The sequence below is a fragment of the Thamnophis sirtalis genome, unplaced genomic scaffold (assembly GCF_051295495.1).
Source record: "Thamnophis sirtalis isolate CommonGarterSnake01/CBP01778 unplaced genomic scaffold, rThaSir2_p1.2 scaffold_15, whole genome shotgun sequence".
Classification (NCBI taxonomy): Eukaryota; Metazoa; Chordata; class Lepidosauria; order Squamata; family Natricidae; genus Thamnophis; species Thamnophis sirtalis.
In genome coordinates, this window is record NW_028261395.1 from 1,886,388 (window position 1) to 1,903,154 (window position 16,767).

At 33.7% G+C, this 16,767-nt stretch overlaps 1 protein-coding gene across 1 annotated transcript in view; it reads right to left on the reverse strand.

Moving 5' to 3' along the window:
- LOC148042419 (protein CC2D2B-like) overlaps positions 1-16,767 on the reverse strand; it is a gene marked incomplete at its 5' end in the record, with an annotated part of 46,175 nt that overhangs the window by 8,618 nt on the left and 20,790 nt on the right. Inside the window, 11 exons of the mRNA XM_087702384.1 lie at positions 307-441; positions 2,260-2,373; positions 6,477-6,566; positions 6,823-7,026; positions 7,475-7,657; positions 7,778-7,876; positions 8,366-8,462; positions 9,231-9,340; positions 11,551-11,653; positions 13,986-14,156; positions 14,736-14,830. Of these exons, the coding sequence (XP_087558510.1) occupies positions 307-441; positions 2,260-2,373; positions 6,477-6,566; positions 6,823-7,026; positions 7,475-7,657; positions 7,778-7,876; positions 8,366-8,462; positions 9,231-9,340; positions 11,551-11,653; positions 13,986-14,156; positions 14,736-14,830 (1,401 nt within the window). The remainder of the gene's footprint in view (positions 1-306; positions 442-2,259; positions 2,374-6,476; positions 6,567-6,822; positions 7,027-7,474; positions 7,658-7,777; positions 7,877-8,365; positions 8,463-9,230; positions 9,341-11,550; positions 11,654-13,985; positions 14,157-14,735; positions 14,831-16,767) is intronic.

A 16,767-nucleotide genomic window follows, 5' to 3' on the forward strand; every position in this document is an offset into this window, starting at 1 on the left:
TTCACACTTGCTAAAAGCTTAGATAAATGAAACTCTTCCAGCTAAAGCAAGAGAGCATAGAAACAACTAAATGTGTTTGGAGGTTGAATGGAGAGAGCGGTCCAAGAAATTTTTAATTAGAAACAATGGGATAGCAGTCTGTTTGCTTACATTTTTTAAAATTACAGAGATATCAGAAATGTTCAGTATAACTCATCTCTCCCCGCCATCACATTAATTATAATACTATAATCATGGAATGTCCAACTACTTGGATGAATTAGGATTGTGTATACATTATCAACCCATTTTGTTATAAATACTTACATTTTCCCAACTGATTAAGCAATCAACACTCTGTAGGGGGCAAAATGCATCAAACTGCTTATAGCAGTGGCCGCTCAGGGGATTCCACAGAAAATATTCTCCATTTTCTTGTGTTGCAACATAAGCTACTTTCCCCTGTTAGCAAAATGTTTGTTCATTCCAAATACAAAATAAATAATTTTATACTTAATTATATTTTCTAATTAATGAATCATTCATGTAGCATAGTTTTGGAAAAAAACCCATCCTTATGTACATTAATATAAATATCTGATTTAAGTTTTAGAATGAGAATGCTGACATATGTAAGGTAGAAATAGGAACACCCATAGCTCTCCAAATATTAATTTCAACACACAACAAACTAACTATCATGGTGCAGTTTCATTTCCAGTTTCCTATCTTTAGCCATTCTAGTTCAAGATTATTGTATGCAATTATTTCTCTTTGCTATTGAAATAGGAAGTATAAGAAATAATTTGTTCTGAAATAAATCCTTAATATTTATGATGGACTTGTCTTAAATCTGAAATTAAATAAAAAGAATCAACTGAACGTGCAAATCAGTGTAAATTGAAATTGTGTTGGTACAATACGCATGCAATTAATTGTTCCATCAACTATTTTGGGCAAGTTATTTTTTTAAAACTGCAGCAAATATGTAATTGCTATTCAGCTTCCCAAATGCATTCTTTTTTTCTATGCAACTGTTTCCAGTACATTTCTGTGCACTATTTCTTTTTATTATAGTGTGATATTATTACATATTAGAATATAAAATACAAATGATAATAGTGGGGAAATGGGAAGGGCGAAAAGTGGGAATAAAGAGGTGTAGGATAAATAGATAAAAAGAAGAAAAGTTAACTTTTCAGCACAGTAATATCATTATAGTCTCATAATATCAATAATTATGAACATAATATCATTATAGCCTCAACTTTTTACTTTGCCTACTCAGTATATATTACTGGCCATTTCTATAACAAAGAAAATTTGTCTGATCAGTAAATCCCAATCATGCTAGTGACAGAAAATGATGTTGACATGGCCCAATACTGCGAGACTGTCATTTAATTTTAATTCTATTCATTCTACATACTTTTTACAGGTGCTATATTTCTTTGAGTTGTTTTATACCCATTTTACTTGCGTAGTGTCGAATGTTAAAGAAAGGTAGAGGTTCCCCTGTACAGCCATGTCCAACTCTTAAGAGGCGGCGCTCATATCCATTTCTTAGCTGATGGAGGGAGTATTGTCTGACGGCATTTCCATGGATATATGGCCAACATGACTAAACGCCGAGGCATACAGAACACTGTTACCTTCCCACCAAAGTGTTACCTATTAATCTATTTGCATTTGCCTGCTTTCGAACTGCTAGGTAGGCAGGAGCTGGGGCAAGTCACGGAGGCTCACCCCATCGTGCAGCACTGTATCTATAATTTGAAGATACTTCTGACATGAATAAAGTAAGAGTAAATCCCAAAGTCAAAATTTCATTTTCCTGCACCTCAAGCATAAAATCCTTTAATGGTTTCCAGATGGAAACAAAGTCGGATGTATTCTTCTTTTTGATTAAAGTGGTTAATTTGGTGATCTCCACAAGTTCCATCAGTTTCTCTAATCATTCTTCCATTGTGGAAGTTAATTAATTAATTTCCATTTTGGCTTTGTGCACTATCCCTGAGCAAGAAGCACTGCATATTGACATACACTAGTGAATACTAATGAATACTGTGACATCAAGACCAATTCAGTTTGAAAAGAAACTCATCAAAGCATTTTTAAAAGCACCCATGGCTTAAGTTGTTTGATTTAATATATGGGCTAATGCTTTTCTTCATATAAGAATCTCAATCTGCTTTACAATTTCACTCATTGTGTAGTTTAGAGTATCCGAGAAGCATAGTTTTAATTATTTTGCTAATTCCAAAGTTATTTTGCTCTTACTTCTAACACAGATGTTCCTAATAATACCCAGGCTTTTTTCCCAATGTACAGAAGATAATTACACAGAAGCACTGCGTGTTCTTCTTTATTACCAACACCCAATTCGATGCAATGCTAGAAACAAAAAGGAAAAAAAAGTAAGTTCATCTTCATACATAATAACAGTATAATGTCACTGTGAATAGCAGAGTGTTATTATCATGAAGTTTAGAAGCAGCAAGATATTTCAGGTAGTCATACATTATTCAAAAAGTTTAAAAAAAAAATTATACCCCTACAGCCCCGTTCCATGTTAATTGTTTCTTCCATATTTCAAGATTCAGAAGCTGAAAGGAGTTTAAAATAGGTATATAATAAGCATTTGCTGAGATCATATCAGGAGGAGCTGAAGTTGTTTAATTAATTATCAGCAACAAATGAATCTCCCCCCCCCCCCATTAATTATTCTAGCACCTACTTAGCAACCTGGTAAAGAAGACGCTATAAAATATGGTCAAGCAATGATATCATACAGGTATCGACCATAGTGTTAAAACAGTGTGAAAATAATGATTTATAACTGAACTTCACAGTTACGACCATGATTATAAAAACCAATGTTCTTGTGCCCATGTCATCAAAGTTCAGGCGTTTAGCAGGTGACAGGAATTTACAATTGTTACAGCTTCCCAGGGTAACATGGCCACCATTCATATGTACTTAAATAGAAAGCAATCTCCCAGTCTATTAATGAACTGATGAGCAGCATTTGAAAAAGTTCCCTAAATAAAGTGCAGATAAGTATCATAAGGGTAACGTCTGCTCAGCTTCATTGGAGAGAGGATGAGTTCTTGATATCCTCAATACATTATGGAAGGGAGGGGGGAAGGTGAAGGCATGTCAGACTCACAACGACTGTAGCAATAAAACCCGGCATCCCAGGCATTTAATCCCATTACTTGGAAGTTACTAAAACAGAATTTACAAAATCAGTAAATTGTTATTATTATTATTTGTTACATTTACGCCTTTTATGCAGTTCATGAAGTGAGTGACTCTGAGCAGCTTGCCTCTGTTGATTGCTTGCAGACAAACAATAAATAATATATGCACAGGATTACTGCAAAATACTGATATAGAGTATCAATATATGTGAATACTTCATGTTTAAATTCTAGGCTTTTTCTAGAATTGGATCTGACTTCCTCTTGTTGTTCAACATATTGCATATTGAGTGCTTTCCCCAATCTGGTGTTAGATGGAGATTACTCTTTCCAATATTTACCCAAATTCATTATTTATGAACATTACTAAAACGCTGGTGAATAATTTAAGCGTGGAGAAAAGAACTCAAGGGAGAAGGCTTTGAATTGCATCTAATATGCAAAAAAATATGATAATAAAGCAGTTAGATTGGCATGTGAATTCATCTGGAGGACTGTCAAAAGTAAGGAAATCTTTGGTCTGTAGGCTACCAGGAAGATATGGAGTCCTTAATCCTAAACTATCTTTATCTGATAAATTGATTCCCCACCCCCAAATTCACTACTGATCTCCAATCTCTATTCTTAGGAATAATGAAGAATATTGAACAGGATATTACATATACTTGATATGAAATATCTCCTGCAACAAATATGTGATGTCTGTGCCATTTAAAGATAGCATTCTTTCCAGAAATACCTTGAAGAAAAGTTGGAAACGCTTTGAAGACACCAAATTTAAACTATCCTTTTGGTTGCTAAGCACCCCTTGATCTATTCCTGAACACCCTCACTGATGCATCGATTATTTATAAGTCTATACTGGGAGGTGGCTGGCATTATGCCTGTTATTTTTCATATTATACAATATTTTCAGTGAGGAAGACACTGTGCCTTTATTGAAAAATTCCATTTTGCTGCTGCTTAAATTGTCTCCTTTACAAGATTGTAAATGCATAAGTGCTTTATTTTTGAAAGATCTATATCCTGGTCATTTACAAAGGATGTCTTAAAAAAAATCTAACAAAGAAAGAAATTAAGATTGTGAACTAAAAGCCATATCCAGAACAAACTGGATATATTTGAACTAGCATCAGCCACCAAAGCAGAATAATGACTCATTTATTATCCATTGTCAAAACTAAGTGTGATCAAAGGCCTTTCTTTGCATAGATCCCCGGTCAAGATTAACAAAGTTCTTCCTATTATGGAAGAAATAGCACTATTGAGAAAACCTTGGATGAGAAGTGAAAAATCTTCAAGGAAAAACAAAGTCCAGTTGCCTTTTGAAAAAGCACTTTTGAGACATTGAGGAAATCCTAATAACCACAACAGAAACCGCATATTCCTTTCTAACAATAGCCTCTCTTTCATTTGAATTCTTCAAATTATTTTATGACAACCTTATTTTTGAATAGAATATTGAAAATGGTGTAATACTGATATAATTGTTTCCCAACAATTATGGGAAAGAGCTTCCCAACTGAATTTTGTATAAGAAGAAATAATATTCCCTTTTGGTTAAATTAAAACAGAAAAAAAACCTCACTTACAATGGAATAAATTGTAATTTTTACTTTCAAAGAGCAGAGAATCAGATTTGACTATTCAAAAGGCAAGGGATGTTTTTAGAAAGATATAAAGAAGAATTGGAGGAGGCAGAAATAGAAATCATAGAAAGAATTTCACTGCAGTCATAACAGATGCAATGGGTATTGGAAAAAGATGATACTGAAATAGGTACTACAGAGAGAGAGATACCATATTAACAGATAAGGTTTCCATTCAAATATTTTGATAATAATATCAAAGGATCAATCTGAGTTTTTACCAGTTGCAAGATAATGTTAAAGCCATGTTGGGCATTTTGAAATATTTGAATGTACTTACTGAAAAACAAGAAAAAACAGGAATAGATGGATGGAAGAATTACTTCAAGCAATTGATTAAAATTCCATCTCTTTTCTAAAATGAATACTTGATAAGAATTTTGTGCTGGGAAGAAAACTATTCAGAGAATGACAAAGCAATTGCTAGAAATATAGTACCGGTATTTTGTAATCTATGAGGAAGTAATTTTAAGCCTTGTTTTTAATTATATTTTTTCTAATCTAATAAGGTTTGGCGTAGAAGAACTTTAATATGCTCCCTATAATGATATGTGAAGTCCAGATGATTATCTTTGCTATATTTCCAGAAACTTCTACCCTCTCTGGGGAGGGAAGTCGGCTCTCTGCTATTAAGACTTAGCAGCAGAGAAAAGAAAGAAATAATATTTTGATGTCAGATGGGAAAAATGCCCTGACATTGGGAGGACTTGGTTCCATAGCCAATTATTTTTTTTCCAGTCTTCTGGGTTTGGATGGATTCTTCCTCATCTGAGAACCTTCTGGGCTTTCTTGCTCCTCAGCACTAGATACAGTGCACACAAAGCTTTAAAGAACTTGTTCTGCATCAAAAGAGAAGAATGGTTTTAAGGATAAAAAGCATGCTAACAAGATAGAGGTAAGTGGTAACTGTATGAAACATGAGAAGAAAAGCTAGTGAGCTATGGGTGATATATCCTATCTCAGAGTAAGACAGAAACAAATCTGGAAACAGAGTCCTCTTTAGGGTGTGAGATTCTACTTCTTTTTGTATTATTGCATATCAGAGTAAGTGAGAACAATTTCTAAGAATATCTTCCCCTCTGCAGAAAAACACATTCCTGGATTTTATCATTCAAGTTAACTGTTTTTTGTAAACTGATAAAGCAGCATGACATTTAAGTCTTTCACCAGATCACAAGGACCACATCAGTCTTTTTTCTTTCTTTTCCTAGGTCCACTCTTGGATCAAACTGATTTTTTTATAATTCAACTCTATAACTTAGAGATAAATTCAGAATAGAACAAACAATATTACAATTAACAAAACAGCAACAAAATCAAAAATTATTTGCCAGTCTATATGAAAAATAACATATTATTAAAATCTCATTAAACAATTATGAGACGTAGTGGCAGCAAATTAATCAGTTTTAATTTTTAATATGGTAAATATTCATAAATATAATATATATAAACAAAAAGTCTTTTGGGGTCCTCCATAATTTTTAAAAGTGTGAGGAGGTCCTAAGTGAAAAAAGTATAAGAACAACACATTTATATCTCACCTCCATATAAATACTTCAGAGGCTATCATTGCAAATTACATAAAAATAAAACCATTGTTAAAAAATCAGCAGAGCAGTATTACTATGAAATTTGGCATTACCTCTGATGTCATCCACACATCAACATCATTATTTTCATCCACTGTATCTGCTATACAAGGAATTAAAGATACGAATCGTGATATAAGGTCCTAGAAAATAAATAAGGTGAAATCCAGTCAGCAGGAAATCAAATCAGTAAATCTGTCTGATTTGTTTTATTTAGAATTACAGTATCCATTAATTATTTATTCATTGTATTATACTTTTTATATTTATTAAGAAATGTAAAGAAAAAGTTCTAATCGGAATTCCAGAAAAATCTAGAGAGAAATGATAATTTGAAATGCCTCAAAGCCATATTTAATTAAATCAGAAAGTTTTTATTTAATAATAAATCATACTCACAGAAGTTGAATTGGGATCTTTTGGATACATATCTAGCAATAATTGTGGTGGATTCAAAGGGCTAATGTACTTAGTTACTAAAATATTCCTTCCCTGATTGTTAAAAACTGAGGTCATTATTCTTCTCTTTGGAAACACTGCTTTCCATGTTTGCTTAAAAATATATGCTCTTTGCAATGGTGTTTCTGCTTCATGATCTGCAAACTAAAGACATATTCAGAATTAAGTCTCAACTTACAACCACTTAACCATATGAAGTTATGATGAACCTTTCTTCATTTCAAAGTTACAACGGCCATACACACCCTCATGGTCACATGGTTAAATTTTGTGTGCTTGGCGTGGCTCACTTTACAGCCGTTTGCAGCATCTCAATATTTTTTGTCAGTTTTCTGGCATTAACTTCCAGTTTCCAGCCAAAAAAATGCCCATTGGGTAAAATAAATTTGCTTAACAACCAGTGTTTGCTAAATGACTGCCATAAAAATGTAAAAAAATCAGGCCCTGTCACGTATGCTTCAACATACAACCAAAATGCCTTATGACCATAATTTGGGGTTTAATTATGGTCATAAGTTGAGGAGTATTTATAATTGGAAAAAATATTTTGAAAATATCTTATATATCAAACGAGATAATTACAAATGCCTACCGTATCCAGATCTAAATTATTTTCAGCAGAGGATAACTGAGGTTCAATAGTAGCAAAGATGGTTAAAAAGCTATATTCTTTCAGGTTCTGCCCAAAACATTCTTCTTTAGGGGGTACATAGGTCTTACTCCAAGTATATCCAAGTACAACAGGTGGCATATCTATCTGAAATGTTCCACAGATCTGAGAACACATACATTTTAAAAATACATATAATAAAGTCATAGTAAACATCTGATGGGATGGCTGCGTTACAGGGATTATACTGACATGTTTAAAACCATGTTTCTTGTTTTTCATTACCTTAGATTGTTCAAGCAGAGCAGAGAAAGGAAACACAATTGATCCAAGCCAGTTTTTTCTTATGTAAGAATGACCACTGCAACTATTTGGGCAGGCATCCTAATTAAATATATAACTTGGATTAATATTTTGTATTTAGATTAATGCATGTATCTATGTGCAAATAGAGAATGCAAGATAGCATACGTGCATTTTAAAAATACAGTATCCCCAATTGCAACTTTCGAATTGTTTTCAAAAGTAGTCCCATATATAATATTAAAATAATCTAACTGGAAGTGACAAGAGTGAATCATATTGGCCAAGTCAGTATGCTCCATTAATAGTTAGTTGGTTAACTAATCGAAGTGGAAGAAATACATCAAGAACATAATGAAGTGGAGCATTCTGAACAGTGTTTATGCATAACATCCTCTTTTCTTAAACAATATAATAAGAAATATAACAATTATATTCGGGACTTAATGATAACTTTCAATTTGTTAATCAAAATAAAAAAACCTATTGATTCTGATTTCTTACACTTATTTACAAATCAGTATGATTCCTTATTTAAAAGTTTATTCTTTTTTCAAATACACAATTTACCTCATGCTTTTCAATCACAAATTCATCAAAAATGCTAATATTTATGTTGTCTTTTATTTTAGATAGACCTAAAAAGGTATAATCATGTGCTGGAGAGCTGAAACAAAAAACAAATATTTGAAATGAGACCCAAAAAAGTTCTATTTTTTCTACTTTAAACATATACAAATCAAAAATATTGTTAAAATATTCACGATTAAACAGTAATACTATTTAAACTATATACTGCGCTGTACAAACTCTAAATCTTCTGTACAATCGCTTACATATGTTTCCATTTGAAACTCTGAAATCACTTCTAGATTTAGAAAATATTAAGTCTCATACATAAACATTTAATGGACTATTCATATCTGTTAATTTCGAGTCTATCATTTGTGTGAATTTCCATAATTTGCATAATTATAAAATTGACTAAATGGCATTATTTGCAATCAAATTTCAGTTTAATAAAGATAATCTTGAATCAATGATCTACTGTTTTAATTGACTCTCAGTTTAAGGATATAGCGGAATTACATAACGTGAAAAATGATAAACTGATGCCAATAATACAAATATCAAATATAATGGACATACTGTTCCCTGAATAATCTGTTAAAGTGAAATTTTCCTGTTTTCCTGTTTTCTTTATACAGCAAACCCCTCAAAACATTCAGGTAATAAATAAGAAATCATTGTTTTGGATCATGTTTCACTATATGCAGATAATGTACAACTTAAGTCCAATGCAATGTCTAAGAAAATGGAACCAATTGCAGTGGGAGAAGTATTTGGACACAGAGGAGACATGGAATTTTTACTGAGTAAATGCCACATTCATCTTACTAAAACAAGTTTTATTAAAGTTGAAATGTTAACTCACTTAAAATCAACTTGAAGTTCTTCGTTCCAGCATGGATGAGAGCCATCTGCAGTGCTAGTCTGATAAACTGTTTTCTGAAATGTAACTTCTACAAAAGGATGAACGGTCACCTAAAACAGAGCAAATGTTTTTACCTTGTTAAAATGGAAAGGAAGAACAGTTAGTAAAGTTACATAACCTCTTTCTCTTCTCACTGTGGACAGTACAAAAAGCAGTTATTACTTAAACACAGTACTGATTCTGTTTCTACTTATGCTAAAACAATTTGCAAAATACGGTAAGGTATAGAGATAATGGAAAGTGCCGCTTCCAGTGTTCTTTCCAATCTCTTAAACAGAGTCACTCACAGTGTAACTGGGAGGGAGAATGAAGCAGTTAACCAACATTTCAAGTCACTGCCTCTTATATCAGAGAATGCACTGGGCGGGGGGGGGGATGTTCTTCATAACCCTGGATCTGATCTGCCCATTTTCAAACTCAAGATTTCTTTTGCTTTCTCTCCCCACCATACACATACACACACACACACACACACACACACACACACACACACACACACACACACACACACTTCAATCCAGTTCTGTTTTCAGATAAATATTGTCCTAATGGAGAGAAAAGTTGTAAAAATTCTTGAGCCCCTTTCCCTAACTTTAATAATGCAATGGGTTAGTCTAGATGACAAGCTAATACTCTGTTCATATTCTTCTCATAAGAATAACTCTTTGAGGGGAGGGCGAAACTCAAAGAGTGCCTGGCCCAAAGTCACCCATTTGGTCTTGATGCCTAAGGGAGGGTGTGTTAGATATTCCCTCCCACTGACAGACTGCAAGAGGTTTCCACCAAGGTCCTCTGTTCCGGCAGGAACAGAGGTTGAATCTCATTGGCTGAGAGGTCTGACAGATCCCTTTAAAAGGGGATGCTGTCCGACCATACCCCAGCCGGATGTTTATTTGACTTGCAATAAGGAGCTGTTGTTGCTTAGCCTTTTGTGCCTCTTTTACCCGATCTAACACTGGCGACAAAGATGGGATCGGAAGACGATTAGGCAAACAAAGAGAGCAAAGCCTTGCAAGTACATCCAGCCCGGAGCATTCCGTGAGGCATTGAGCTAGACATCGCTGAACACCCAGAGAGAACCAGAATGGCCATGCACGCCCCACCAACTCCGTACAATCCAGCTACTGTACACTGGGAATCGTACATGCTACGATTCGAGTGTTTCCTGGAAGCGAACGACCTCACGGGCATCCCAGGAGCCCGGAAAAAGAACTTATTCTTAGGGTACTGCGGCTGCGAAGTATTCGAGATGGCGAAAAATCTTTCAGAACCGACCCCTCTGCAAGCCATATCCTGGTCTGCGCTACAACAAACGCTGAAGACCCACTACGCGCCGAAGCCATCTAAATACGTTCGCAGGTACCAGTTCAATAGACGGAACCAGAAAGAGGGTGCTTTTCCCCATCAATTATTAGTTATATTAATTTCATTTTTCATGCACATATAGTTATGCACTACAAGACAATAAAATATAATATTAAAAATTAATAAACAATAAACTACAATTCAGTTGAAATTAACAACTAGAAAGTACCTGAAGGGCCCTTAATATTTACATAATCATTAAAGCATGTTTGCAAATATTAATATAGATAAAATAGAAAAGTTTAAGCGTAAAAACTCCATACAAGTGATTCTGACACCCAAACCTGAGTAAATATTATAGCCACATGTTTTTATATAGAAAATAAAATAAGAATAAAAGTTCACCCTGGTCTTGCTGTAAAAACACTGTTACATTATCCATGTTAAAATACATCTTTAAAAGTTCCCTAAAGCTTTCATTAAAATCTTAATATTTAATCCAGGTCCAAACTTCACATTTTATAACCACAAATTTTATTTTCTTCTACAGTCTTTTACATTTTGCATTTCCTTAAGACACGTAAAGGAATTAACGTCACATCTTCTGGTGAGATGGCATTAATAAAAACTATCCAGTTAAGGATATTTCTTTATGTTCCTTGATGTTATATTTTTGCTGGCTGTTTCCAAAACCCACACCTCCATAATGAAAACATTAAAATCCATCTATTGAATTACATGCACATTAGCAAACTAATCCAAGAGTCTGAAAACAGAAAAGGGTTAGGATAAAATAAAGGGTCTTTATTTATTCAAAGTAATATTTTAAATCAACTGGCTGTTTTGCCAAGTGTCAAAGTTTATTCAAAGTAATATTTTAAATCAACTGGCTGTTTTGCCAAGTGTCAAAGTGTCCAGGAAATTGGTTCTTTTAGAAGAAAAAAATCATAATTACCTCAGAAAGAAGATCACCAGCATAGGCTGAATTACCTAATGCAATATGTCTGCCTCGGGATATACAATTTGGTAAGTATGATGGTGAATAAGTAACTGCAACCCTAACAATATTAAAAGAAAATATTATTTATATTTCAGCCAGTTTTTCTCATTAAAATGCATCATGACCCCCATTTATTGATGCATAATAATACGTTGACTGTTAATCTAAAGAAAATCTGAGTAAAAGTTGTAACTCAAATTTGCTGATACAAGGCAATGCGGTTGGTGGGCATGATAAAATATAAAATATAAGTTGGCATGACATTACTTTTAGAAAAGTCTAATCAGAAGAGTCATCTCAGCAAACTTTTCATTTTCATTTTGTTGTTAAACATGGATATTGCTAATAGACTGCTTCTCTTGCTATCAATCAAAGATTATTTTCTACTATAACTTGTTTTTCTCTTAATGAATTGTACCAATAAATCATATAGAAATTTCAGGAAATATAGGAGTTATATAAATGCAAATTATTACCTAGATATTCTCCCCTGTAAACAAAGCTACGAGAAATACATCACATATTCATTCCGAAGAAATTTTCATTGTAACATGATTTATATTCTTATGCTTCCATTTCATATATTTTCTTATGATTAGAGATTGCATAAGAATCATTTATTTAGGGATAATAAATGCATTAATGTCCAAATTATCTGATACAAGTTTTCTTTCTAATCTAGAAAAAAAAGTAGTAGTATTCTCTTTGAGTGTGCAAATAGGGTTCCTGCCCAAATTATAAAGGTTTTCTGAATGAAGTTTGGTTCTAGCGCAGAACCTGCATGTGGGACAACACAATAAATTTGTGTAGAGGAGGTTGCTGGGTGCAGTCAGACATATCCGCCAAAATAATATAGACAATACGGAAAAGAGGAGTGAGCATAAATAGGTTTGCTCATTCATTCATTCCTCTCTCAGTGCAAAGGAGCTGGTAATTGGACAGTAGTGTAGTAAGTGCTATTTTTCTGCTTATATGTGTTTCCTATTTCAGAATAACAGGAAACTTCTAAAATTAATTTTAATACTCAGAAAATGTTATGGAAATTGCAAAAAAAAAAAAAGGATGTGAAGACCATGTTAGTTCTGAGATGACAATTTGAATACTACAGCTGTAGAGAAATTGCATGATAATGAGTAATTCGTGGGAAGGTAAATGAGGAATCAGTTGAAAAATGTGGGGGATAAGTAAAATATGGGGTAGTAGCACTGGAGGAAATGAAATGAAAAGTTTATTCAAGCCAAGGTTCTCAACATTGATAATTATTTGTGTTTGACTGCTTGGAAGGCAGGACAACAAGGACAAATAGGCTGAAAAAACAGCTTCTATCCCAGGGCAGTATGAGAGAACAAGGCTAGGACCCTGAATTATTTGGGTAAATTAGATGAGGTTATTTGAGGAACCTGATAGACTCCATCTTGAATATCTGACCAGCAAGTAAGCTTCCTTGGACAATCACAGGTTGGAGCATCATCAGATCTGATCAAAAATAACCTGATCCCTCCCTTTGTAACAGGGAGTAACAGGAAGCCGGTAATGATCATTGTTTAGTTCTGGGAAAGCGAGGTCCTTTGGGGCTTCTGAACACGTATGCTTTCGGAGCATTTGGGGAATTTAATTGCACTTGTATTTTTTGTATCCAAGTTATGACACATATGATACGTCATTTTGTGTATTTAAGGTGCGCCTATGCACCTTGTAGGGATTCTCATTTGCTTGGGAATCCACCTGCGCGGGTGTAATAAAATGGTTGTTTTCTGTTGACCATAGCCTCCTTGACCATTTTTTGGTAGGAAGAAATTATATCTGGAATATTTTTCTATTGAATTCTACTGTATAGTGCAATACTAATGCAATATCGGGTTTTCAGTTCAATTGTATATAATGTGAAGGATGTGTATTTGTGTTTTATTTTTATAGTTATAATGTAGACTGAAGATGGCATTTAATTTCGTTGTACGAGGTGCAATGACAATAAAGTTAACTTAAAAGCACTACAATTGCTAATTACCTTGCAGTGTGCATGACTACCCTGTTTCCCTGAAAATAAGATCTCCCCAGATAATAAGCCCAATCGGGCATTTGAGCGCATGCGCTAAAATAAGCCCTCTCCCGAAAATATTGCAACACAGCAGCAACCATGAAGTGACCACACTCACCGCCTCCTGCACCTCAAAAATATTAAGACCTTCCCGAAAATAAGGCCAAGCGCTTATTTCGGGGTCCAAAGAAAATAAGACCCTGTCTTATTTTCAGGGAAACACGGTATCTAGATAATCTGTAGCTATAGTAGATTACTGTATTATTGTTTTACTAATAGCATCAATGAACAGTCTGCATTTTACTATATTACTAAAAACAACTTGTTTGCATTAATTGAACGTTGCACCTACTTAGATGTTGGTGCCTTTCTTGCAGGAATATTGTATGCTCTCAATATTCTGATAAGAAGTTTAACGTCTCCATCTGAGACTCCCTGGGCTGCAACCTTTCGTCTCTCTTTCCTTTGTGGTTTCAAATGTCTTCTGCGTTCACTTAGCTTGAAAATTGCATTACTCAATTGGCTAGAACAAATGAAGAAATAAAAAAGTTATTTTGATCAGACCGAAAAAGTCAAGCGGATGGCGGCAGCACCGTAAAGCTCTTTTGTATTTATGTTGACTTCACATGTACATACAAAGGATGGGGATGACAATCACACTGCTGCAACTGTCTCCTTGACCCTCTCCCAATGGATGCTGCTGGATCCAATTCATGTGGAAACCCTTATGTGCACCCAAAGGATTTTGATTATCGCAGTTTACCTGCTAATAACAGCTGTTCATTGATGTCATCGTGCAAATGATACTATAGCAGGGGATGGCATTTACCACTTCTCAGATCTTGAAATATATGCACAATTGGTTTTATAAAACAATTTCACTTCATATATTTTATACTGTTTACCAGATGCCACAAAGCATATCGTGTTGTAAAACTGTATTTGTTCTAGTGTTTCAATAATAAACGAGATCTTTCAGACTATTTTTTTTAACCTTTCAGTTTCATGTAGTAAGAAGTTTTTTTGGAATTTTACATTGTTCGTATTAGGCATTTGTACCCACCTTGGGCCGTTTTAAAATAAGTTGTTTAAAATTAACTACCTCATTGATATAATTTCTTCATAATCACTCACAAGGTCTGATAAATTAAATTTGTGCCTAATGGTCAAAATTTGTTTTGCAACTTGATTTCGCATCTAAAAAAAAAACATAGTAAAAAAAAAAAGCATAAGTTCTCTGTAAAATTTAATCAACATGAGTTTAAGTCAGAAACAAAATTTATTTAGCTGTTGAAGGCTCCTTGGTGCTCTCTCAGCTTGGTTGTTTTCTTGCAGACGTTTCATTACCCAAACTAAGTAACATCATTAGTGCCATTACACTAGCACTGATGATGTTGCCAAGTTTGAGTAATGAAACGTCTGCAAGAAAACAAGCAAGCTCAGAGACCCTGAATTACAAATGTTCTCCTTTATTAGTATTTAGATGTTGTTCAGTGGTGGGATTCCAATAATTTAATAACCGGTTCTCTGTCCTAATTACCAGCTGAGTGGGAGGGGCTCCGTGGTCATGTGACTGAGTGGGCATGGCCAACTCAACATAACTCACATCGATGAGTGCTTTGCCTTAGCTGTTACAATGTAATAAGGGTTAACCGGAGAGGCAGTTTCTGTAAGCAGGGCAATAAAGATTAGGCTAGAAACAACACCAGAATGTTTCCTTCCTGCCTTCCTTACAGGATTAATCCTGTAAAGTGGGGGGAAAAGAAAGGAGATTTCTTCCAACAACTTATTCTCTGAACTGCTTAGAAAGTTAACAACCGGTTCTCCCGAATAGGTGCAAACTGGTTGAATCCCGCTACTGATGTTCTTAATGCTTTGGAAGTGCCAGCAGAAATAAATACGTTTAGAGTGAATTATCTAGTACAGGCATTGCTTGAAGCAGATAGCTATCAGCTTGGATCCAATACTGTTTTAAATATAATTTAATAATTAACTATAAGAAGAGTAAAATTTAATGTTTGGACCTTAGTTGGTTTATTTTTGTCAGCTTCAGTGAAATGGCTTATCCATTAGAAAAGGCATAAAGAAAAGACTGATCAGATATTTAATTTTTTAAAAATTGACATACTAATTTCATCTACATCTCGCTTCTTTAAAATTAGTTATGGAGTGGGAGGTTACTGACTTATGTGGATTATTAGAATTTTAAATAATTGGTTTAAGGTAATAGAGTTTCCCTCTTTTCTATAATTTAAACTTTTTTAAAGAAAGAAACATACTACTTGTTCTCCTTTTGGTTATCTAAATTTGTTAAATATTTAGCTTTATCATATATCTGCAGATTATTTTCAGTTACTGAATAATTTGACTCATCATTTTTAAAATCTAGCATTTATGTCATATCTCCACCAGTGGATCTCAGTACATTTGCCTATTTAAAAAATTGGCCCCTCTCATATTTAACATGGGGGGAAAAACACATTTGGAAAAATAATTAAACCTATTCTTCAAGCTGGTTTGGCTGTATTAAGAATGCAGTGAATGACCTCTGCTGTTCTAGATGGGTAATTTTTGAAAATAGCATATAACTTTGTTGCAATACATTTCCCTTAACCTTGACTGTTTGGGACTTATTAATGCTTTGCTTTCACTTGCAGATTATAGTGACAAAGTTTACAGAGGTCTAATTAAAAAGCATATTAACTTTAAACAAAAATATAATAGTATGTATTTTGATTATTCTGTTATTTTAAGGTAAAAACTAAATGTACCATTTTAAACCTAATTATTAAATACAGTGTTTGTAGAAACTTATTTTCTGTTATGGGTTTATGTAATCTGTCGTCTATTATCAATGGCTGACATAATAAAGTTATAGTACTAAATTAAAGTGAAAAATGTGAGTTGTTATATGAATAGAAATTAATTCTTACTTGCTACACAAGATTTAAATGAATGTATTTCATACTGTTCAATATTCAGCTTTTGTATTAACAATATAACTGCAATGCATTACTTTAAGCAGTTTTTATGTTGATATAGCAATGTTACTTATTTTATTTTTGTTCCACGTGAATTATATATGGATTTAAACCATGGCTCTCTTGAGAAACCATCTGTATTTTGTTGCTGAT